Genomic DNA, 25,040 nt, shown 5'->3' on the forward strand with positions numbered 1-25,040 from the left:
CCACAATTGAGCACAGATTGGTGGGTTAGCTTTTGGCAGTTTCTTAATGTAGTTTGCCCACGCATGGGGTGGATCGAGTGGAACCATGCTGGCCGGGACAGCCGTGCAGGAAACGCGTACCACGTTTGACTCCTTCTGTCTGTAGACTCTGGGCAGATGTCGGTGCCTGTTTCTCGGAGGGACCTGACTTGACCTTCTGTCATTCTGAGGTTTGTGTACAGCCACAGCCGTGTTCAGGGATGTATGCAAAACCTGCTTCAACGAAACCTGCGCTGCCCTCTGCGCTGGGACGTGCGGTGGGTGCATCCGCCTAAGAGTTAGAGGAGGTACCCGAAACACATGCGCTTCTGCTGGCCGTGCAGCGCCGTGCCCCGTCTGCGCTGGAGAAGCTGGTGCAGGCACAGCGCCGTGCGGGGCAGCATGGCGCAAGGTCGGCACTCGGTTTCAGCAGTCCCAGGCTGTGCTTTGCCGTCTGATGAGCCCAGTGCGAAAAGCGACCAGGGCAGTGGAAGCATGAGTGGGTCCGCAGGGCTGCGGGTATGGCATTAACTACAGTGACTCCAGACCGTTCGGTTAGAGAAAACCCCGAGGGGCTCAGCCTGTCGCTCCGGGGAGGGAGGTCGCTCACCCGCTGCCAAACACGCTTCGTGTGACTGGGACAGACCCCGTGGCTCTGCGGTTCCAGCAGCTTTCGGTGGGCACTGTGCACAGGTGTGGTGGTGGGATGCACGTTAAAGGTAATTTATCGCGTGGTAAATGTGAGGCCCTCAAAGTGTTTAAGCCAGAAGAAAAAAGTTCTGATCTCGTCTACAAAAACGAGGTAATGGTATCAGAGAATTACTGATTTTGCCTGAAGTTATTTTAACAGAACTGATAAATCAGAATATATGGAAGACATTCTTCAAAGACTGCTGTTAACACCCCCTCTCTATAGATTTTATTTTAAATAAGGACATATTTTTATGCTGTTTTATTTTAAATGCAGGTGAACCAAGGAAATTTGACCCAAAGTTCAGAGGACCTATTCATAACAGGTAAATATCTTTACTCATTCTATGTAATTCTTTGGGTTTTGCAGTGAACTGGGGTTAAAAAAAAATTATTAACAAAATTTGTGAATTTGATTCTGCAATTCTTTGAAATCCAGAAGACAACCCGTACCACTCTCGAGGATGTATGATTACTGGGGAACATTTCACTGTGTGCTCTTAAGTTCTTTCAGTTTGAATGCCGATTCTGCGTGCCCCATACTGTCCGGTACGCGCTGTCCTGCCCCGTGCTGGTGTAGTGGGACCATTTGGGGTGCTGTTGTGTCCTGGGGTGCCACGGCCGTGGGATGCAGTCTGTCTTCTTTCCGTGTGGGACGGGAGCCCTGGCACGCTCTTCTGCAGTTCTCAGCCGCTTTTCCTGCTGCCATAGTCGCCTCATCATGGGGTCTCTGTAGTTCTCTCCGGAGCATGGCCTGGGCGCGCAGCGTTGCGTTTGTGCTGTGGCTGGACGGTGCCGTGTGGCTGCGGCTGTGGTGGCCCGGCCCCGGGACCCCCTTACCCCAGTGAACGGTTGTTCCGTGCGTGAAGCGGGTCTTTGAAGTGAGTGACACTACCGCCTGTGGAGCTGGATCCTAAAATATTGCAGTTTAATGGTGTTTTAGAGTGATCTGCTACTGTGCCTTTCCCTGGTGCGTGTGAGGAGTGCTGAGACCGGTATGCCAGGAGGAGTTCTCGTGTTCTCACTGTCACCGCGTGATACAGTTAGTAAAAACTAGTTTTGCGCTGTGGCTCACCGTTACATCTGTGCAGTTGCTGCGACAGCTTCTGCAATTCCAGGTGTATGTATGTGCTATCCGAATTGTGCATTCCACAGCAGAGGCAGAAAACACAACCAAATGAGTAGATGGGGTACTTAGGGACGTGGTTTAGAGGTGGTTTTGTCAGGGTAGGTTGATGTTTGGACTTGATGATCTTAAAGGTCCCTTCCAACCTCAGCAATTCTATGATTCTATGAGTACAGCGCAACACCACTATACCACGTGTGTCCACTGCATTTTGTAATGCTTTGGGGAGATGGTGTTGTTGGAAACAATACAAAAAAGATCAATTTCCTGACCATTAAGGGCAACCCCTTCGTTGTACCGTAGACCCTAAGGCAGCAGTGGCTGCGTCGGTGCTCACTGAGCGTACTTCGCAGTGAGGGGCACTTGGGTTTAGATTCGACCTGCTGCTTCTGCAGGACACCCTGGTGGGTTGCCTGACTTTCTGGGGTCATCACTGCGGCACCGTGCAGCACGCCATGGGCAGCCCCTTGAAGTAGTTTATTATTAAATTTTTTTAAAGACAGTGAATGAACTGGGGTTTTCCTTTTTCCGATTACTGAGATTAAATGGTTCAGAAACCACAGTCTTTCAAGCAAATAAAGACTATTTAGTTCCTATGAAAAAAATGCCTTCTCAGAAGATATTCCACAGAGTTCAACAGGAGCAAAATGGGCATCTTCCCTGAATTTGTTTCTTACTTTGGGGCTTCCCACTCTTTTGTAGGAGAAGAGATACTAGGAATCCGAAAGCGTGCATTTTTGTCCAAACGAGTGCTCGTAATGAATGTGTGGGTGGGGACGGAGCTGTTTGTATGCTTTGCCATAACTGCCCTAACTCTGTGTATGGTGTGGATGGGGAAACGCCTCTCGTTGCCTTCTGCTGATAAAATAATTTGTCGTGCTCTTGATTTCATTGTGTGTGGAGTTGGGTATATTCCATGCAAACATCTCTTCATTGAAAAGGATTAAAATGCAGCTGTTGCGTTGATTGACTCTGAGCCAACCAACCCATGAAAATCCAAAATGAAGTTACCAATGTCTTCCATTGGCCTGACTACGTGCTGCACTCTGTTTGGGTTTTTCCGTTCTTGTTCTGCACCGTTCAGGGCAGTCTGCCTCTATTCTCCATAGGAACGTTAGTGTACAGTGGAAATAAGTGTCGAAAAAGTGGATCTTATCTAACCTAAAAGTACCATACTTTATTACAGAGCCTCCTGCCAGCACAACCTGGCCTGACTTCACGTCACTTCCCAGTCAGTGCTGCAGAGGACAGCCTGTCGGTTACCTCTTACCTCTTCCAAGGCTCAGGAGTTATGAGCAGAGTGAAATTGGTCAGAAAGCATCCAAGGGATCACGGGCGATTTGTCAGTGTATTTCCAGATGCAAGTGTAACACAGAGAATAAGTTCTAAACTAGCATTTGCTGTCCATTTTGAAAAGAATAAATTGGAGAACCACAAGTTACTTATCAATTTTATCTTTCTCAGCAGAAAATTTATGGCAGAGAAGAACACTGGAGCCTTGCGGTACTCTCACTTAGACACACATACTGTTCTCCTCTACGCAAGATGTTTTTCGTCTTTTCCTTTCTGAAAGCTGATAATTTTAGAAATAAATGGGAATGTTTGTTTAGGGAGTTGATCCTAATTTGAGAAGTATCTTTATGATACTGCCAGTGAGACTGCGTATGCACTGTGTACAGGAATGAATTTAAGTAATAGTTTAGGGACGTTATTAAGTGCTCATCTATGTACATCACTGTCAGAAAATACTTGTAAGGTTTTGGATGTGGTACCCACGAGGTGAGTACTCACAGGTTGGAGCAGCAGCTCTGCAACTGTTCAGCCCAGGATGGTGCCACGATGGGTTTGGCAGACGGTGCTCTGGAGGAAAACAGAAACTGCTGGTGCTCCCGGTCCGCCTGAGTCGGAGACGTGTACCTGCCTCGCGCCAGATGTGGCAATCGCTTCAGCTGAATTCATGTGAGACACAGTCTGGCACGTCCTACTTTAAGTCGAAGCTGTCTCTGATTCCTCAAAGGCAGAAATTTCCTCCCGGACGTCTTTCCCTGCCTGCAGAGGCTCACCTCTGGGAACTGAGCAAGCTGGGCATCTCTCAGGGTCCGAATGGGTGAGCGCTAGTCTAGTGTCACAACCCTACAGCTGTCCGTCTGCCCGTCCGTCTGTCCTGTTGGCATTGAAACGGTCTGTGGTGCTGGACCTGAGGCGGGTCTGTCCGGTGCGGGGCGGCTCTGCTGAGGGTCTCGGTGCTCCAGACCATGGCAGGCGAAAGGGCAGCGCTGTGGGGAGGGCAGGTGAGGGAAGGATTCAGAAGGAATTCAGATGGAATGTGTTGTACTTCTTAAAGAGTAAAGAAGCATTTTTGCCACCAGCTTCACCATATCTTAAATATGTTTGTGGATAAGGTACCTTCATACAGGTGGGAGAACAACCTTCTCCTTTTTCTTAATTATTATGTTATTACCAGTTATGCTGCTTTGGGTATAAAACGAACTGTCTTCCTCCATTTACATTTTCTCTACATTCTGGTAAGGGAATGTATACAGTCAGTACAATTGTGGCATATTTTTCTAAACTGCTTTTGCAAAATCAAATTATTAGATCACCCTTCTGACTTACCTCCAATTTCGCAGAGTTTGTCTTAACTCCCTCCCTTGCCCCTTGTTGTTTTCTCCCTCCTCTCTGTAGTTTCTTGGATTTCTCTCATATTCCTCTTGCTGTTTGGACACACAGATTTTTTTTTTCTTGTTAAGTTGTAAGATCTCCTGACACCTCCTGGACTATTAATTGTTCAACGTTTTTCTAGAGAAATCCAGTGTTCTTGTTAAGACAGAGATCACCTTTTCCTCTGTGATTAGAAAATTTTGTTAATGGGTTCTCATGCAAATTGAGTTTCAGTAAATTTCCATAACCATTTAGCTGTCTTCTTCAAGAGTTTGGAAAATCCTAATAAAATTACCCAACCTTAACTAGCAATATGAACTTTACCTTCTCACAGATAAAAATGTGTCACTCATAGATGTCTACATGGCAGATCACTTGATACTGTGGTTGATGGTGAAATAATAAACATCTTTGACATTTAAATTATCCTTTGTGCTTTTTAAATCAAATAGCCTGCTAGAGATGTTACTTAGACCACACTAAGAGTCTACCATAGATAAATGTTGGTAGAATACAAAATTATTTTTCTTGCTACTGGTATTTTATTGGCCCATATATGTTTTGTTACATGTTGTTGTCTATATTAACACAATCTGCTGTGCACTTGCTAATATGAGTGCAGAAGCTTACGTTTTTCTTTGAGTTCTTGTTTTGTGCTTCTGGTTTGGGGCATACAGTGTCTACAGATGTTGCTCATTTGCAGATACTGAGTTTTGAGTTTTCCGGAACTAGACAATACTTCCTTAAGCATGGTGCCTATAACTAAGACATACCAACTTAGTAAAATTGTGTAGGTCAGTGCAGATCAGTTGTACTCATTACGAAAATGCAGAATTTAAGTTGATGGAAAACAGCTTGTGGTGAAAACTTGTCTACGTATCTTTTTCTGTGCAGTTTTGGGCTCCACAGTAGAAGTTGCAATTTATGGCTTTTGAAAGGAACTTTCTCTGCAAACATTTCGTTTATGGGCACCTTGCTCATTTATCCAGCTGTGCAGGACGATGCCTTCCATGTCCCTGTGCTGGTAGAAACACCCATCTGAAGAGCAGATCTTGCATCTCAGTTCATCCCCAGTGAAGAAGGGGGTGCCCAGAGCTGTTCGTGGCATTGTATGGCGCAGTATAACACCACCTCGACACATCGGGGTTTAGGGCAGCCTCAAACACAAGCTGTTCGTCCGGCAGGGAGGAGGATCTCAGAAGTGGGGACAGAAGTGGTCACCATGAGAACAGAAGTGGTGACCTTCATGCGCCAGCAGAGTTGGAAGCAGGAACCTGGAACTCACACTGGGAACTTCTTGAGCCTCATTTGTCTCTGCACTTGCGCAGTGCCGGGCTTGAGACCATTTGTAGGTGCTAATACACTGCTAGTGCTGGTTAACTAATAAACGTTGTGGTTTCTTGCTCGTGCAGCATCTTGAGCCGAATTGCACTCGTGACAGATTGGGCGTGAAACTGCCAAACAGAGAGAGGTTCTAGTCAGTCATTAACAACTAAGTGCATGAACGGTCAGTGAATAAATGGCTTTTATGCACTAATACCCCATGCAGATGATTTTATCTTTGCATTTGTTTATTTCCAGGATGCCATTACACATGCCCGAAGCGTTGTTTGCGTGCGCTGCGACGTGTAGCGCAGCAGGAGCAGCCACGGCAGCAGCGTGGTCCTGCGAGCCGGCGGAGAGCAAAGCGCGCTCCGCACATTAAGCTGAATGACAGCAGTGAGCAGTAAAATGCGATGGGGGAGCCTCAACTGTGCACTTAACCAAATGAAGGTCTTTTATTACGTTGCCTGAAAATGCTGATAAAACCATCAGATTCATCAGTTTATCTCTATGGAAACTCCTGTGTTCACATACACAGACACACTGTGTCTTGGTTCAGATTGGGGAACTTGGTTATCTAAAAAGTACTAAAAAACATCAAAATTTCCAATACTGGCTATTAGCAAAAGCATTTTTAATGTTTTCGTCATCTGTACCGTAAGAAATGTAAAGTGCTTTTTCTCATTATCTTTGAATGTTTACACATAATTATTGTATTAAAGTATGATAGTGCTATAGAGCCTGTATGATAAGCAGTGTTCTCAGTTCATATTCTCATCATCATATTTCCATTAATACCTCTTCTTTAGGGTTCAGTTCAACAGTTCAGTCTTCTGAGTGCTTTTGCTCTGCCTCATCAGCCTGAAACAAACTGAAAAAGTAGATTTGCTGTAACAGATCACCTTCTTATTTTGAAAAAATTCACATCAAATCTGTTTTCAGCCAAAGCATGGCTGGGTAATTTCTGATTAGGTTTCAGTAATAAGCGTGGGCTTCCAATATCTCCTGTTTGTGAAGAGCCAATTCCCATCGTTCCAGTTCATGCAACTTTGGAAACTCCCAGAATCTTCACAGTATAACCTTGTATCTTTACAGAGTCATTTTAATCTATTCATTTATGATGTTTTACAATTTTTTTCCTCTCCTGTGGAGACTTGTATTTATGAGGTAATATTATGGTCTCACTGAAAGTGCGCTAGTTGAGCTCACAATGATGTTAAATAGAGCCAGGTAGTAGTATTGCCTAGTAAAATAAGCAATTATTTTGTAAGAATGACAATTAGTGTGTATGAACTGTTTCAAAATTTTCTGAAGCCACCCAAAAGAGGATTTATGTACTTCTTATATATTTTTTAAGTGTTTATATAACAGCAATCCTTGGCAACAGTGAGTTTTACTAGGTACCGTGCAGAAGCTTGTGTATTACAGGGAACAGAAATTCCTGCATTCTGGTGAAGAGTTCATGGGTGCGTGTTCCTGGTGGCTCTGCAAAACTTCAAAAGGAAGCTTGAGCACAATTGGGTGTAACCTTTAATTGCATTTAGGTATCGTAAAATGAGACCTGTGACAATTGGACTGGAAGAGGTTTTTGAGACTATCAGAGTTGTAATTAAAGTATTTATGGTGCCATATTTCTCCTGAGACGTCTTGAATTAAATATTGTACCTCTAAAAAGCAGCTCTGATGGGGTGAGAGCCAAGCTTGAGCAGTGTCAGAGCTGCTTCTGAACGCAGGCTGGGAAAATAGGCAGTGTTATTTTAGCATCACTTCTGCTTTAAGCAATTTTCCTTCCTTAGATTACTGTCATACTGACCTTGAATCCTGTGCCACCTTGGCCTCACTAAAAATTTGTTTCAGTGAGATGTTAGCATTGTGTCCCTCTAGAGAAGCGTACAGGACTTTTCATTCCTTTTTCGCACCTGGAAAAACTTTTCAAGTTCTCCAACTGTTTAAAAGATCTGTCCTCTTTATCTCCTTTATGCGGAAGAATAACAGTTCTCTGTAAGAGGAAACATAGTTTGGAAAACGGAAGGAATGGTAGATCCTAGAAACGGTGGTGTGTCAGCTGGATTTGGATTCAGTGATTTCTTTTACTGGCGGGACTCAGCTTGCATCCCCTCAGCTCCTTGTGTGGACTGGCGAACAGAGGTGACCATCGCTGGTTTTGTGGAGGTAGTCCTTTAACTTGAAGCACGCGTTGGCTTTGCCGCGGTGCGTGCTGTGCGGTCCTCTGTCACCGAAGGCGGAACAGGGCTGAGTTGGGTCAGAACAGCTGCAGTGCGTTCCTGTGGCTGGGGACAGCCCGGCGCAGCACCGTGGGCTCTGCCACACCACCCTGCCCACGCGGGATGGTCACCTTCATACAACCTCTTCACCTCAACGCTGTCAGTTGAGCAGGAGGTGGCAACTGGAACCCTTCAGATAAGGGGGCTCTGGGCAGCAGCCCTTGTACGAGTAATTCACACCTTTGGTAATTAAATCCTGGCGAGACCATTAGCTGCAAAGACCTGTGGAGATGGTAACTGTTTTGCTTCCATGGGTCTTTGGAAACAAGGGCTCGTGCAGTTGGCTTGCGGAGGAGAGAACTACCAGCCCCAGCCGGACCCATGGGGCTGATGGTCTCCACCAGCGCCTGCGACCTTCTGCTGCCCGCTCCGGAGCGGCGTGCTGCATGGTAACGATGCTCCTGGAATGGCTCTGGTTAAGGGCAGACACTGCAGACAAATTAGTGAGGTGGTCTGCATCTGTGCTTCTCTGCCTGCATGGACTCAGTGTGCAGACCCGTAAGTAGGAGACAATAATTCAACTGAATACTCAGTTTCCTCACTGGCTCAGGCTGGCGAGTGCTGTTCTTTGATTGCTTGTCTGTAAAAGAAGGTATGGCTCTCCACAGCGTGTTGGGGCTTTTTTGCCCTCTCTAGAGCGTATTTTGGTTGCATTAAATGAGGTCAAGCAGCTGAGTCAGAATTTTGTGCAGAGATCGGGGGTAGTTGCATTTAGGCTTTTTTTTCATTTCACGCTGCTGTTCTTCCATTCGTAACCTATTTATAATACATGTAAGTTGTGCTGAGTCTTTCTTTCATCACATTGTTTGCAATATTTGATACTGGCTTTAGGGACACACTGAGGCAGATGTCTTGTAGGAGATTATACCATAAATGATCGCATGGATCCAATGTTGTTTTAAGAATATTTGAACCTGTTCCTTGCTATGTTTTTATTGCTGTCTGCAATGCAAAAGGCATACACGTTTATTTGCTGGTCTTGCTGCAAAAGCAGCGCCTTTCCCCTCAGACATGATTTTGTGAGTAAGACTTCCACTAAGTGCAGATGCAGAACTTACTCAGAAGTTGAAATACGCTGTGCCACTCCTGTTTTCAAAGGGTGCTGTCAGACACCTGATTTTTAAGCAGTGTTTCTCTCTGTCCCCAGGCACTGTACAGACACTGTCTGCTGTGTGATCTTCATAGTCGTCATCCTGGGTTACATTGCGTTAGGGATTGTGGGTAAGTAAACACAGGTATGGTACTGCTTTCTCGTACCCTGGGGGGCAGCTTTGTTAGAATTTTTAACTGAGATGTCGCTTTTGCTTATGTCTGTGTAAAGTTTTCCAATCAACAAGCAAAGCCTTGCCCAGAAGCAAGTAACTAATTAACATTCAGTGTCTATTGCAATTAGGGAGGAGTTAAAAAACATGTGTTTACTGATGAAAAACTCAAAATTAAGTGTGTTCAAGTAAAAATGACGTGGTTTTATAATTTTGCTATTGTAAAGTAACTGCGGTGGAAAAATTCACTTTCATTTGTCATGAATCTGCCAGCAAAAGTTAAGAGATAAATGCTTTGTTTTTAAGAGGCTTTTTGTTCTGTAAAATGTTACTGAAAGAATCTACCTGAGCAGTAAACAGGAGAAGTAACAGAAATTCCTTCATTTATCCTGGCATCCAGAGTTGTTTGCATATCAGGATATTCATTACTAATAGCCATTTTATTTTGTTTGTGTGAGAGAATTGTATGAAGGTCTGTGTGAAGAGACAAGCGGTGCTGTAGAAGTGTAGTACTGTGTATTTGCATCTGTCTGAGCTCTTTCCATTTGCTTGTAAAAGATTCGTTTGGCCCTGACTTACACACAAGAAAAGCCACTAGTTTTCTTTGTAATTCTGTAATACCATTTTCTGTTCAGGGCAGAGGAGAGGTGGTGCTGTCTCCATCCTTGGGGATGCTCAGAAGCTGTCTGGATGTGGACCTGGGCAGCCCTTCCTAGGTGACGCGGCCCGAGCAGGAGTTTGAGCAAGGTGACCTCCAGAGGTCCCTTCCAACCCCTGCCATTCTGCCAAAGGCTGCCCTCTGTGGCCTGAATGACTGTGGGCAAGGTCGCTTTAACCCGGGCGATTCCAGGAGCTGCCTGCGGGAGCAGTCCCGCCTCCCACTGAACCGTGCGGTAGCGCGACGTCCTCCAGCCTCTGCTGAGCCCTTCCCTTGCCGCGACTGAGAGACGGGACGCGGCTTGATGCAAGCAAGATGTCGATTTATTGGACACAACCACAAGTTTATCTATGTTTTCATTAGCTGCCTGTTTGAAACAGATCGGTTCTTTCAGCTAAACATCGCCTGTTCGCTAACCCCTGATTGGTTAGTGACAAACAAAAGGCACCTTAAGTACCTTTAACTTTAAGGCACTTTAACAGCAATCAGCCTTCATTGTACAACTTTGTTACGTCCCCTTCTGCTCCTCTTTTTAACATCTTATCTCAGTGTGACTCATCAGTCCGCCTCTTTGTCCTCCCAGGGTTTGTGGCAGCACTTGGGGTCTTGTCTTGCAGGCCTTGTCCCACATTTCCTCGCACCTTGCTGGTGGGAGCTGAGCACCGAACACACTCTGAAAGGTCTATTCTCTCTCTCAAGCACTGGGAATTCTCTGTATTTTTTTTCTTTCCCTTATTCATCTTCACGCACTGCCCCGTCATGAACCTGTATGTCTTCAGGAAGAGGAGAAGCGAGGAAGCAAATGGTATGTACCAGCAAGTGAGAGAGGCGTGGGGGACCTTTGCAAGGCAGTGCAAAGCCCGCACCAGGGTAACCCATGGCTGGTGGTGCCTGCAGGTGGAAGAAATAATTTCTTTTCAAAACTCTTGATTTTTTTTTTTTTAATCTAGTCTCTTTGAGCCTCTCTTTCCCAAAAATGAGAGATAACTTGAGATCTATGAATGTATGAAAGGTGAGCAGAGCAAAAAGTGAATTCAGAAGCTGTTCAAGCTGTGCTTGATTTTCATAGAATCACAGAATGGTTAGAGTTGGAAGGGACCTTAAAGACCATGTAGTCGCACCCCCCTGCCATGGGGACACCTCCCCCCAGCCCAGGTTGCTCCAAGCCCCGTCCAACCTGGCCTTGAACACCTCCAGGGATGGGGCAGCCACAGCTTCTCGGGGCAACCTGCCCCAGGGGATCACCACCCGCACAGCCAACAATTTCTTCCTAATATCTCATCTAATTTTGTGCCGCGCTGCTTGGGATTATAGCAGCTGTAGGATTCTCACTGGGACTGGGTGAGAGAAGAGGGTCCCTGCCTGTGCTGCACGGCGTGATCGTGCAGTCAGCTTCAGACTGACTGGAAATGCCGTTTTTTGACAATTTTTTCCCCAAGTTCAGTGTCTGTGGTTGTAATGCTTAAGTTAACATCAGTGGCATCTGTGTGGAGACAGGTCCAGGTTCTCTTTGTTTTGTAGCCACTGCTGGATCCTCTGTGTGCAAAATCATGCATGTACTCTCTCGTCACAGTTCTGGCTACTACTTGGGTCCTGTGGGCCCTTTCCTTTGCTATGAAATGAAACATCTTCTTGCCCTCATGGCCTAATTGAATTGTTCCCACTTTGCTTAATTCCAAATTGACGCTAGAGTTGATTTGACTTGTGGAACTATTTGGAGCAGAAATAGTCACACAACTCCCTTCTATGATTTATTTTATCATTCTTTTCTTTACAGATGAAGTAATTGTGCTAATTTAACATTCCATGTCATTTTCCGTCCTATCGAACTGACTTAACTCTTCGTGTTTATTTCAGAGACACTGGGCTTATCCGGGTGATACTTTAAAAATGTTTAGCCTCTTAATTTAAGATTATTTTAATTCAGAAAAATGCACATAAAAGGCAGCAAGTAAGTTTTCTTGGAAAAGAGACTCAGGTTGCAAAGGGCAGGTTAATTCAGAGTAGTAACTCTTGTATTGCTCCAAGGGATGCTTATACAATACTGGTGTTATCAACATGGATTTACAAATCCTGTATCATGTTCTATTACCTCTTCCAATACATTAGTAAATTGCTTATGTTAAAAAGCCATAAGAGCAATTTGGTGGGTCAGTTTCTCCATACAGTAAAACATTAAAAATACAGCTTTAAGGGAAGCCAAACAATGGTATGAAAGGCTGTCCTTTCAGAAATGCACGGTGGAAGGAATGAGACAGATAGTATAAACAGACTTGCGGTTTGTTTTTAAGTACCGGGTATGCCACTGTTCTCAGCGCGTTTTCTCCGTGACAGGGAACTTTCCAGCCTTTGCCACCACCGACACAGCCCATAGAGCACAGGAAAAAAGGAGTGCGTCTGACAGACGTTTAGTGACAGCCATTAGCTGTTCTTGACACTGTCCGTGTGTGTTGGCTCCACATCAGTAGAAGGACCGACACAACTGCAGGGCTCCTGAAAACGCTGTCCCGGTGTCACAGGGTATCACGTTGCTGCTCCGAGGGCTGAGCCAACTGTGTAATACGGTTCAGATGTTCTGTAATTTTCTTTTTTAGCCCAGATGTTTGTGCCAGCACTCGCACCGCAGCCTTAAGAGTATCAGAGCATGCTGGAGTAAGAATTTTATGTGACTGGATTCCTTTTCATGTAGTGGTCGATAGTGAGTCGCCAGTAGTGCAGTACAACATGCAAAACACGTGCTGCTCCATCAGGTGGTTCTTACGGTAACTGTCACCCAGTGAGGGCCGCTGAATTACGTACTCATTCTGCACCGACTAAGCCAGAAAAGTTGCGTATTTATCACATGGATTCTCCCACTGTTATTGCTCTAAGCTTGCAAAGAAGATGTCAGAGGTTAAGTTCATTAGTAAATGTATATATTGTAAATCAGACCCAATTATTTTTATTTCGCTTTGGATTTTAGCTGAGAGGTTTCTTCCTCCATCCACCCAGCAGCTGATCCCAGTGGTGGAATTTCATGAAGTGTGCTAAATCTGTTTTTTAAAAGCAGATTCTTTTAAATTCTGTTTTATTAAAAACATGACTGAAGCCTTAGGCACACAGGACAACTGCTGCCAAGCAGGAGTAGTTTTAGACAACTCGGTAATGGCAAAGCAGGTACAGTCTGAACAGAAATTCCATTCAGAAGTGAGCAGGGCGTTCCATTGTTTATACTGCTAATTTCCACTCATAATTGGGAAGCACACTGCGAAAGATAAGTGATTAAATTTGGGACCAAGGACTGATACAAACCCAGTGAAACCAAGGGAGCCTTTTGAAATATTCCAGCAGACTTTGTGTTAGAACTGGAAAGAATGCGCAGAGAATGCACTGCGCTGCCCATCTGATGAGGCAGGTTTTGTTCTGTTGGCTGCATTGGTCCACCCAAATGGGCCGAGGGAAGTAAGGCTGGTCCCCGGGACCCTTCTTACGGAAAGGTCCTGAATAAGTCTGAGAGAGCAAAAAATATGTTGCACTGTTTATCTCCTTTCTCCCAAGTTTGTCTGAGGCGTGAAAAATAATTCCAGGTTTAATACGCTGCTTAGGAAAGGGATATTGCTGGCAGTCGTGACTGCTTCCAAATTATCTATATGAAGCAGGTGTAAGTCTTGCTACAAAATTCTCGTCAATACCTTGAATCTGGCCCAGTGGGGCTTATCTCTACTGCTTCCAGTTTTGCTGGTGTTAAAGAAAAAATACAGTCAATTGCAAAAAATGAGTCCCTTTAATAATGTGCCAAACTAATGTTGGGGCTGGGGAAACACTGCTGCACAGGAGTCATCTGGCATCGCACGAGTAAGGCTGAGAGGTCTTTCGGGTCCGTACAGGAGCTCGGCCCGTTTGGGACCAGGGTTTTGTGTGTGTGAAAAGCACAGTCATAGCAAAGTAGAAAGAAAAACTCCTTCTTGGCAGAGTCATGATAGAAGGAGGTGTTGGTGGCATAACCTACAGATATCACAGTGGCCAGGGAGCTGTCTGCTTTCTCACATCGTGTACGTGAGTTATCAGATGAGTTATCAGATAACTGTAGGAATTCCCAAGAGAGAGCTGGTGTCTCCTAAGTGTTCCTATTAAGCTACTGAAATAAATAAGTGGGGGCTAACAAATTAAAACGTAAACAGGGTTTAACACTGGTGAAGCACTTCAGCTTTCTCTGAGCATCAGAACAGCAGAGTTAATGTGCAGTGCGGTTAATCTGGGTGTTCAGAAAGTCTTTGATACCAAGCAGCAGGTTAATTTGCAAACTCCGGAACACAGGAAAACAAATATAGGTTAAAATGAACTAGCAGATTCACTTTGGTAACCTAAACCCATTCCAGGTGAAAGGTAGCATTACAGATTTTCTGTGGCTATTCGGAAGTCATTGAAGATGCGTTGTGCATCTATCCTGAACATTTCAATAAATTTGCAGTCTGTGCTCGGAGATCCTGTGTAGGTTCTGTCTCTACTGCACATATCATTATCGTTAAACGTTGTTATTCTTACCAAAGTGACCTTGAGGAAAATGGCAGTTTCACAAATGACTAAATACAATGTCACAAAGTTGAGAGAAAATGGGTAATTACAGAGAGGCAAGTTCAAGGTGGTTTGCATGGATCAAAGGCTAAAGCATGTGCTAAGTGGGCTCCTGACATTCAGTATATGGTGCGCGAGGGGGAAGGTTGGGACTAAAATCTCTGTAATACCTGCAATCTCTTCCACATAATATGAGCACAAGGAAATGTTTAGGAGATCAATGGTCTTTTCTAATAGTTCTCTAGCAACCTGATTTTAGGGTGTCAGCTCAGGGTAGCGATAGGGAATTATGTTCTGGCATTATATCTTACTTTCAGATGATACTTAAAAATAAATGAGATTTCCATTATTTAGAGTCAAATCAGGAGTTGGAAGTCAGAAAGTTCACAGGCTAGTCATTGGCTAGTCATGAAGGAAGCTCGGTCAGGTCTGGATGCTACAGCTTAGAAATGACAATACTAATGGTGATAGCTGGTGTGTACTCGACCATCAGAGGGAGATAATGGTGCAGGTGGAAATGGCTTGGAGAAGAAATGCTGCTTCGAAGCAGAGAAAAGGAGTGTAAGAGTTCAGTACAAACCTCTCTTCCCATGCAGTGCTATGGTTCACGCTAGCATTAATACAGACCTAATAACTGAAAAATGGGGCAGTCGCCAGGTGAGAGGTCAGGAAGTGTTTTCATTTGCAAAGTGAGAGTTCATTTCAGTCGCGCCCTGTGTGGTTCTGTCACACACCCAGGTAATCCCTGTAATTTCAATGCCATTGTGGTTGTCTGTGGATGCTCAAATTTGTCCATATAGTTAGCTCCTCTCCTTTCTTCTTTTAATAGCCATTAGTTTTGAAACCATTACATCATACTTTGGATACAACCCAGATATATGTGCCCTGAAGGTAAAAGTGAATTGGTTTGCTTTCTTACTGATTCATCCATATATTAGTTCAGTTTGGTTTGCTTTATATTCTAGTTTTTCGTTAGGAAATCTACAAATCAGTACTCTTCAGTGGTGATCAACAAAGATTAAAGCGGTACCTTAGAGGTGATAAATTTTTATGCTAGACAGTTTCAACTATTAACTGTGTATACTTGGCTAAAATGTTAAAAGATCTGTGTATATTTGCAGCTTGGGTGCACGGCGACCCCAGGAAAGTGATTTATCCAACCGACAGCTATGGGCAGTTCTGTGGTCAGAAAGATACCCCCAATGAGTGAGTACGAAATCCTTTCATGTAACTTTATTACTCCTGCGCTATGAATATCACGTGAGGTTTCAAATCTCTGTCTGCTAGAGGTTCTTGTGGGAGGTGGAATAGACAGCAACACTCTTACTGTATTTATTCCAACTAAAGTTCAGGAGTAGATTAGTTGCTCAGTGCAAATCTAGATCCAAATTATTACTATAATGCTGTTGTTTTCATCATTCAGAGAATATGTTTTGTAAAGTATCAGTATAACTTACAGATTTCATCACTAATTGCATAGAAAGTGACCGCCAAAGTTTGGATAGTTAATAACCCATTGAGAATTTTTCTGTCCACCTTGGGATAAGAGTAGTCCTAAAACATTGTAGCTTGATTCTCAATTTTTCTCAGCATGCACCGAATAACAGAAAAGAGCATAAGGAAAAGCTCTTTTTTTTTTTTTCTGGTGCTTATCCCGTGCCGGTAGAGAGGAGACTGAGCGGTCTGGGAGAGCAGCTGTACCCGTGCCTTCCTCGGGGATACCGGCCAAAGAGCTCTACTTGTCTCAGCTCCCCAGTCTTTTCAAATTTTGACTTGTGAGAGTTAAGCTAATTAGTTGATATCAACAGAGTACTTCTACATGAAAATAGCTGCTCAGGAAAGAAAGATGTTGCATCAATGTTTTCGCAGAAAATCTGAGCAGTTTATGACACAGAATTTAAAAAATAGTTTTGCTTCTTCCCTTGCCTTCTCTCTTTTAAAAAGTAAGCTTTGGCACCCGATGTGCCCGAGTCGCTGTCAAGAGGCTGGGTGCTGTGCGGCAAGTGAAACAGAAGCTGGTGTTTGATAACACCTCTTCGCTGCTTCTTTCTTTTCCCATTTAGTTTTCGGGGAAAAAACTGAGGAGGCCACTGTCCGAAGGGCAGTTCAGAAGGGGAGGAGCGGGAGACAGGGAGTGGGACAGCAGCAGAGCTCGGATGTTATGTCCTCTCTTTATATCCTCTCAGGGCTTTTTACAGAGGAAACAGCAGATAGTGTAAGACGACTGTTCCACCCTCCAACTAAGATTCTTCACAGCAGTTGTTGGAGAGTCCAGCCTCCCGAAGAGGAGTAACTAGGAGAAGGGGTTGTAGTGTCGTGCGTGTTGCCCTCGCTGCCCGCTCCCTCCTCGCACCCCGTTTGTCCCTGTCCCCTCTCTGGTCTGTGGGACACAGCGTCCATGTGCTGTGTGGTGTGTAGCCAGATGCTTCTCTCTGGTTCTTGGCATCCACTCCCGGTCCCGCCTTCTCTTTGTTGCTGCAGTCTTCCCTTTAGTTATAGCTTACAGTGTGAGCTCCAGTTTGTATTCACAAATGTCCCTTTGTCTATATCATTGCTGGAGAATAACACAGCTACCGAGACTGCGTTTTGGCACTTACTTGCTACATTGAGGAGTTTCTTATAAAAATGTAAACCCGAATACGCATAATAGAACTTACGGGAGAAGCAAGAGTGCTTATGGCAGCAGGCCGGGGGGCCCCTCGGAGCAAGGCCCTCTGGTCCCTAAAACCGGAGGAGTGGGATGTGCCACTCAGGCCTCCATTGGCACCATTGGCGTCCGTTGGCACCGTTGCCAGATTTCTCATGTGCCCTCAAAGCGGGCAGTGTAAAAGGCTAACCCAGGACAATGATTTTCCAAAGCTGCCGAAGTCTGAGACTTTTTCCTTGGAAAGTGATCGCAGTCTCTGTGTTTTGAGTCTCGTGCGTGGAACGAGCATTCCCAGAAATCTCACTGAGGAGTAGAAGAGAGAAGCTCAAGACCAAGCCAACACTCACAGCTCATGCAAAAACCCGTTTGAGCTCCAAAGAATTCTATGCAGTCAAATTAATTCTACCTTGAGTTGTCACGGGAGTCTGTCTCTCTTAGGCCTCTTTGTGTCTGTTAATCCGTTAATCTCCATGTAATCTCTAAACTTGTTTTGCCTTCTACAGACCACAGCGTAACCACGGAATACAACACAATTTCATTATAGAGAATACAGACCTGGTCCTCGGTGGCTGTTTTCTTGTCCTATATATATGTTTAAACTTCCCTTTCTGCTGTCAATATCAGCAAGGGGGCTAAGACATAAGAAAAAAAAGGATTTCATTAATGGCTTTGAGCAGCTCACAGATTATAAATACTGTCAAGAAACTATTGAAGAACTATGACATTTCAGTCCAAAATTTTATTTATTGATTTGAAGAAATATAAACTAATGGGCGTGAATTGTGTTTGCCAGGATGCATGTGCTGTTAAACAGTGCGCAGTAGAACATACCTCAGTGAAAACCATTTAACCACGTAAAATGTCGGGCAGCTGAGGTAATCCCTGTTGTAAAGGGAGCCCGAATGTGCTGTGATGCTTTGCCCTGGCGTTGAAGGCATCGCCATATTCCGCAGCTGGTGGAAGACGGGAGGGCATGTCCCGGACGGGGGAAGCGATGGGGAGGTGTGGGAGCAGGACTCGTGCCGAATCAGCAGGTAGAAGAGGGGCGGCCTGGTGGGCCCAAAGACACGTCGTCGTTAATTAATACTGCAGTCCCGCTCCCTCTGCCACATTGCCACGGCTCGGGCACCCCTTACTGCGTTCTCCTGCACCTCACACCCACCGGTGTTGCTTGCAGGGACGCTGTGGTCCCGGCACAGCTTGCCGACTTCAAGTCTGGTGTAAAAGGGGCAGGGCTACTGCCATGCCATCGGCATTAGAGCGGTCTCAGAATTCTCTGATGTGGCAAAGGTTCACAGCATATTTCTCTGTCTTCAAACCCCAGGTGTTTCAATCCAGAGATCTTGGGGTAATCACTTTTCAACAAGTCCAGATTGAGGTGACAGCAGCCTCACGGTGCTGAGTTCCAGAAGGTGTCCAGTGTGTGGATTCTGGGGCGCAAACCCCTCAGACTGTCCCTTATTTACATAAAAGGAGGTTTATCGGCATTATTATCAGATACTATTATCATTCTGCTTCCTGGACAGCTGCTTTCATTTCCAACCATAAAAAGCTTTTGATTGATTTTGGTGCCACCTTCTGATCAACAAAAAATAGGCAGCTTTTACAGTGTGGCGTTTGTGGACGGCAATTTTGCGTGCACCACGTACACAGTGTGTGTGTTCAGGGTAAGCAAAGGGACCGCGGTGTTTTTGCAGGGGCAATGTCCAGACCTCGCTTCACAGAGGCTACAGCACATGTAACAGTGCCTCGGGTTGTTTCAGCTTAAAACCTTCCTGTGGAAAAAAACTTCTCAAAATTAATCTTTAGAACAAATACTGCTGGCTTCAGAGATGTCTTGGCACAGAACGCTCAGGGCCTGCTTGGGTTTTGGTTTTTTTGTCTTGCATTTACACTATGACCATTCACAATAATGGCATTTAAATCTCAATGTATGCTATGAATTTTTGAATGGTAGGATGTATAAGCAGCCATATTTATAACACTAATTATCTTATATCCACTTCCTTAGGAACAAGACCATTTTGTTTTACTTTAACATTCTGAAATGTGCCAGCCCCGTAGTGTTAATAAACCTACAGTGCCCTACAACACAGGTGAGTGAAACGCAGAGGTAAAATATTTTCCCTGCCTCTTAGTCATGGTGCTTAGGAACTAGACATAAATTTGTTTGGATTTAAAAGTTGCTGTTCATATCCTTCAAAATATAATATGTTTGTTTTATTGATGACGTGTGGCACATGGTCTCTGTAGCCTGTGATGGTCAGAAAAAATAAATAAAAATGCACATGTATTTTGTATTTTGGATAAGAATTGACCAAAAAAAGTCTGTTTAGCTGGATACAGGAATTTGGTACTTATGAATTCATCACAGACAGCTGTCCAGTAGTAATCAGTGCATGCAGAAAATAATGTTGATTGACATCTACGGTTTTCCAAACCAGACACGTTCAGGAAAATGTGCGTGTCCCCAGTGACAGGAGTGTCTGGGCATGGTTAGAGCCTATGGTGCTTCCAAAAGTGAAGATCTTGAAAACTCATTCTTGCTAATGCCACAGTTTGTACTCCCTCGGCTGTGCTGCAGCTTCTCGTGAAGTTGTGAAATAAACCCACCCACTGAACTGGTGTGGGTTAAAATGATCCTCCTGATCGTTTTCACATGAGACCATTGTACTGACCTCGTTTGTTGAACAATTGTGCAAGCAGTTGTGTCAGTCATCGTTCGAGGCAATGACTTACGGCCTGGGGTAGGTCTGAGGAATGAGGTGCAGGACTGCTCTCATCCAGCCTTGCTGCCGAAGTAATTGCACCGTGTAATTACGCGGCAGGTGGCAGTGTACGGTCTCAGCCACCTGACTACATTCAGTGAGGCCCAGTATTAATTTGAATGGGGCTTGGTATATGGTAACCAATTTATGGATCACAAATGTTAATTGTCTATTTATTTGCCTATCATTTTAAAATGTCTCCCGTCCCAGCTGGCCCTTACTCCTGGTCCCAACCCTTGATAGGTCTCTGGGCTGTCAGTTAGTGTGACTGTATGGACTATTTCACACAGATGGAAATCTCCAGTGAGGAACAGTACGAACCCTCTTAACACTGAGCAGTTGCCATCAGAATGGAAACTTTCTCTATCAGCAGCAGATTTGCTTCAGAAATCCCCATCTGTCCAGACGCAGACACCGGCACTGTCACCCTGCGGTCTTTAGACACTGTTACAGGAACGGTTCAGCCTGTTGAGGAATGCTGAGGTGGTTGTGTGGGGTCTGAGGGGTGCTGTGGTCACGGTGGCAGTGGTCATGAATCAAGTAAGGTGAAATACTTGTTGGAGGAGAGTTGGGGCAGCAGAGTAGTTATTTTGTTTCTTTTCAGACATACATCTCCAAAACTGAGGATGTTCTTGAATGCTGTTTGCTACTGCAGATGGTTCATTCTCCGGTCTTTTGTGAAAATGCTGAAGAAACCTTTGTTTGAGAATTCCTCTTTTGAACTGCAGACGGGGTCTCTCATTCCTGTCCCTTTCGTATCGAATAGCAGGAGAAAAAAACAACCCAAGAACTGGTGTGGGAAGAGCTTCAGTTCTTGAGCGAGACTGTGGGTTTGTGAACTGTTACTATGGTTCACTGGATGCACAGACAGCACGTTCCATTGCTGGTTTCACAGATGGGAAACTGAGGTTATAGTAAAGCACATTCTTGTTAGTCACCTGCTGTCCCAGCAAGGACAAACCCCTCTCTCCTTCTTCCCTGGCTGGCGGGTGTCCACAGGGCTGTAGAGCTCCTCCAGAGAGATCCCCTTGCAGCACCTGCCCTGTTCTAAGGATTAGTACAAGATCTTTTCCCCAAATTCCTGTCGGTGAATCATAACCATAAATGGTGGAACGCCCTGGAGGTGAAATACAGTGTTGTGCGTGATGTCTCTCTGGTGCTTGGACAGCGGGGCTTTGCAAAGGGTGTTTGGGTAGCACAGCTCTGGAAACAGAGAACAGCCTTCCAGAAAAGGCTGGAACTTGCTAAACAGATGGACTTCAAACTACCTCGCGGTATTTAGGAGCACTGAGGGGTCAGAACTTGCATGATTCCAGTGACAGCAGAGCCGTCAGGGTCTGTGTATTGGGGGCAGCTGCTTCTCCAACACGTAAATCTAAATCATAACTTCATCAACCCCCGTCCTCGCTTGATTTCTCACATGAATCCGGTTTATAGTGCCTGTACCTCAAGTGGTATGAATTTCATTCCCGGCATCTGCACCCTTCTTGCTTTGTAACTGGGGGAGATTCATCATTAGTCAGTAGGAAAAGGTCACCTTTGAGTGATTTACACCTGACCTGACATGTACAATATCTGTGGAGATGTGTTTGCCTGAAGAGATTGTGTAGAAGGGTGGAACAATTTTAGCTGCATGAGGCTTTTTTTAAATAAAGTTCTCCTTATAAATGTAATAGAAAGAAAGTATGTGTATCCTGTGCAAGTAGCTCCTGCACCGCCTTCTCACGTACACTGCTGCTGGTGGAGGTAGAGGAGGACCTGGCAGATTTTTTCCTGGTGTTCAAAAAAACCCCATTTTTTTTTCAGCAGACTGAAAGCTCTGCATATCTACCAGAATGTGTAGAACATAAGAAGATACAGAGGGTGTGTTGATGTGCCAGCTGTGAGGAGAGACTTTGAAAGTGTATTCATCAAAGATTTCTTTAAGTATTCATCTAGGGAATCAAAAGGAAAACGTATGTCCCTATCTAAATACTGCAGTAAACATTACTGAAGGTGATTCCGTAAAACAGTGCACTTCTATAGGTGGCCTTTTTCTTGCTTCTTAATTGCGCTGACTTTCGTTATCCTTCTCTACCCTCAGTGTGTCTTTACTAATTTTTTTCCTTTTCTTGCAGCTTTGTGTCTCAAAGTGCCCAGACAGGTTTGCAACCTACATTGATGTTCAGGCTTCCTACAGATACAAACCAGATCAGTGGAATTACTTCAAGCAGTTCTGCAAACCTGGTTTTAACAATCCTCGCAAGGTGTGTATGTATCAGTAGGTGGTAGACTACATTTTTTTCTTCAAGCAATATATAATATGTGTGATTTTACTGAGCTTTATCAAAGCGTTGAATTACTCTGATTTCATCATATAAGGAGTCGCCCCATATGCATGGTTTGGCAGTGATTACATCAGGGGTGAAGGTCTTGTATGCACACCAAACCCCCCACTCTTTAAATGATTACTTTTTGCTTAAAAGAACATCTGCAGCTACCCATGTAGTTGCAGTACCATGGCAAGCAGTGTCGTTTAGCACTTCGGTACTCCACAGCAGTAGAGCAGAGTATCGCAAATCAGGTCTTAAGGCTCCTGAGTCATCTATAGCTACTTAGTACTTTAGCTAGGAAATTAATCTATCCTTCATGTAACTGGTTTTGCACTCGAATATATAGTGTTATTTCTCCCACCTTTAAAACACCTTGCAATTCAGCTATTTTAATTGTGTTAAATACTTACTGTTTAAGAGAAAAGGCGAAGGGAAGGCAAGGAACAATTGCCCAGTCACTTCTGGCTTTGGCTGATCCAAAGTGAACAGGGCTTTTCTTTTTTTTTGTCACTAGAAAAGGAAAGAAGAATAGTCTTTTTTTTCCCAAATCACAATGACAGTTTGGATTCTCACTTATATCATGAATGTATCTTGCAGCTCCACCAGTCGAGTTCGGGGAGGCGGCTACAAATCCCAGTTTGGGGCATTTTCTCAGACTGGGTGAGAAATGAAAACCACGTAGTTATTCTGCTATGTGTTCAGCATGCCTGTTTTTCCCCTTTTTAGTCTGTTGCTCAAGTCCTACGTGATGAAGATTGTCCTTCGATGATCATTCCAAGCAGGCCTTGTGAGTGGTTCTACTTCTTACACACATCTTAGCAGATTATAAGCATTCACGTTAAAGCACAACTCCAGTCTTGAAAAGTGTTTTGTGGCAAGGTCACTAGGAGCTGGCTGTTACCTGATGGTGATGTCCATTCAATTTTAAACAGTTTGAAAGTGTAAAGATTTATTATTATTTTTTTAGCTGCCATCCGTGAACATTCAGCATGTGATCGGGTCAAGCTGAGCTCTTTCTTGCTCCTGAATCATCACGGGTAACAAGAGCTTTACAGCTCAGATTGTGCTTTCCAAAACACGCGAGCGAGCAACCCCATTGCTATCAAGAGAGCACCAGGAATGTGGGAAGGATCCTATGGGCAGCTGTTGAAGTTCAGGTGATACTTGAGCCCAGCTACAGTGCAGCTCACTTTTCAGTTGCAGTGCTGGCTATGCAGGGCGTACAGTGGAATTAAGGGACCAAAAAACGTTTTTGTCGCTATGGTCAGCAGTATTTCTGAGTAGATAACCACAGGTCTCAGAGCTCATCTCGGCTGCAGAAGTGTAATACCAAGAGTACCTGTCGCTGACCCAGAAGCTCATGGAAATAAGAAATTGCTATTTATTTTTCCATGCTTTAAAATAGACATCATGTAAACCAGGGACAGGTTATCATAAAAGAGATAATACAAATTAAATTTTAAAAAAATATTAAGAATTTATGTGAAAACTGATGTACTGACGCAAAAGACAGAAAATAATTAGCAAAGAAGCGATTATTTTCTTTTGGAGTACAGCAAGGGGCAAAGATTACAGAGGGAGGAAAAGAGATGTGTTACATAATTATTGCCTCAGAACAATTGGTGGGATAGATATTCTACACTGAATATTGAATCCTGGCGTCGGTATTTGTTGGAACCTGATAAGGAAAGCACAGAATTGTTATATAAAGTTGCAGTGCAGCTGTGTAGGAGGACTGACCTGCTCTCCCCATTGGAATGAAAACCAGGACCTTTTGCAGCAAAGAGCAGGGCAACATTAATGAGTATGTAAACATCTCTCCTTTTCTCTCTTTTATAATCTCCTCCTCCCTCTCTCTAACCAATAGTTTCTGTCTTTTTTCCATTGTTTCCTCTCCAAGAAAATCTAGTGATAGTGGCTTGTACTGCAGCTCGTCTGGCACACCAGGAACTGAGATTTGCTGTTTTGTGTTGGTTTGGGTGCTAATACCGCCCGTGACCAGTTGTATTGAGTCTGTCCCTGGGGGCTGGTTTGGTTATTAGCATGAAATTACACTTTTGAGATGCTGCAGTTTTTGTAAGCTGCCCAGATACTGACAGAGAGTAAGTTCCGCATTTGTTACAAATTCTTAAACTGCTGCAGATACTGCTGTTGTTACTCGGTAGCACCTATAACCTCCGTTTGCAGGCTATGATCCCACCATGCCTGAGCTTGAACAAAAAGCCCCAGAGCATAAAAATCATAATCTTGAATGTAATGGCACTTCCAAGATTTGTCAAAGTCAACATCTCATTAGATAATCGGTTGAAAAACAATTGACTGTCAGTCTGAAATGGTTTAAACGTGTTACAAAAGACAAACGATAAAAGTGGAGCTTGACATGAAATGTAATATGCATGTTTTGTTTTGGTATTTTCAATAGTTCTTAAGAGATGCTTCCCAGACTTCTCCACAAAGAATGGTGTGCTAACCGTGGCAAATCAGACGACGTTCAGAGATGGAAGAGGGAAAACAAGAAATGTAACTGATCTCAGGGAAGCTGCAAAGTAGGTGTTACCCTTCGTCAGTGTTCATTTGCTGGCTCCTGAGACTGTGAAATAATTTAGGAATTTAAAAATGATCAGAATCTGTTGTAGCAAATGGCTGAGGGTGCCCAGGCAAGACTTGCTGGTAAATGGTCTCTCTGTGCCTGGGCACTGGAGAAGTCCCGGCTCGGAAAAGCAGCACTGTGGGGTG

General features: G+C 44.4%; 1 protein-coding gene across 1 annotated transcript in view; it reads left to right on the plus strand.

The window, feature by feature from the left end:
• Window positions 1-25,040, plus strand: part of SLC44A5 (solute carrier family 44, member 5) — a 50,793-nt gene that overhangs the window by 4,160 nt on the left and 21,593 nt on the right. Inside the window, exons 2-8 of the mRNA XM_009883953.1 lie at window positions 986-1,034; window positions 9,251-9,324; window positions 15,699-15,783; window positions 19,236-19,320; window positions 22,110-22,238; window positions 23,031-23,091; window positions 24,727-24,850. Of these exons, the coding sequence (XP_009882255.1) occupies window positions 986-1,034; window positions 9,251-9,324; window positions 15,699-15,783; window positions 19,236-19,320; window positions 22,110-22,238; window positions 23,031-23,091; window positions 24,727-24,850 (607 nt within the window). The remainder of the gene's footprint in view (window positions 1-985; window positions 1,035-9,250; window positions 9,325-15,698; window positions 15,784-19,235; window positions 19,321-22,109; window positions 22,239-23,030; window positions 23,092-24,726; window positions 24,851-25,040) is intronic.

The sequence above is a fragment of the Charadrius vociferus genome, unplaced genomic scaffold (genome assembly GCF_000708025.1).
Source record: "Charadrius vociferus isolate BGI_N301 unplaced genomic scaffold, ASM70802v2 scaffold423, whole genome shotgun sequence".
Taxonomy (NCBI): domain Eukaryota; kingdom Metazoa; phylum Chordata; class Aves; order Charadriiformes; family Charadriidae; genus Charadrius; species Charadrius vociferus.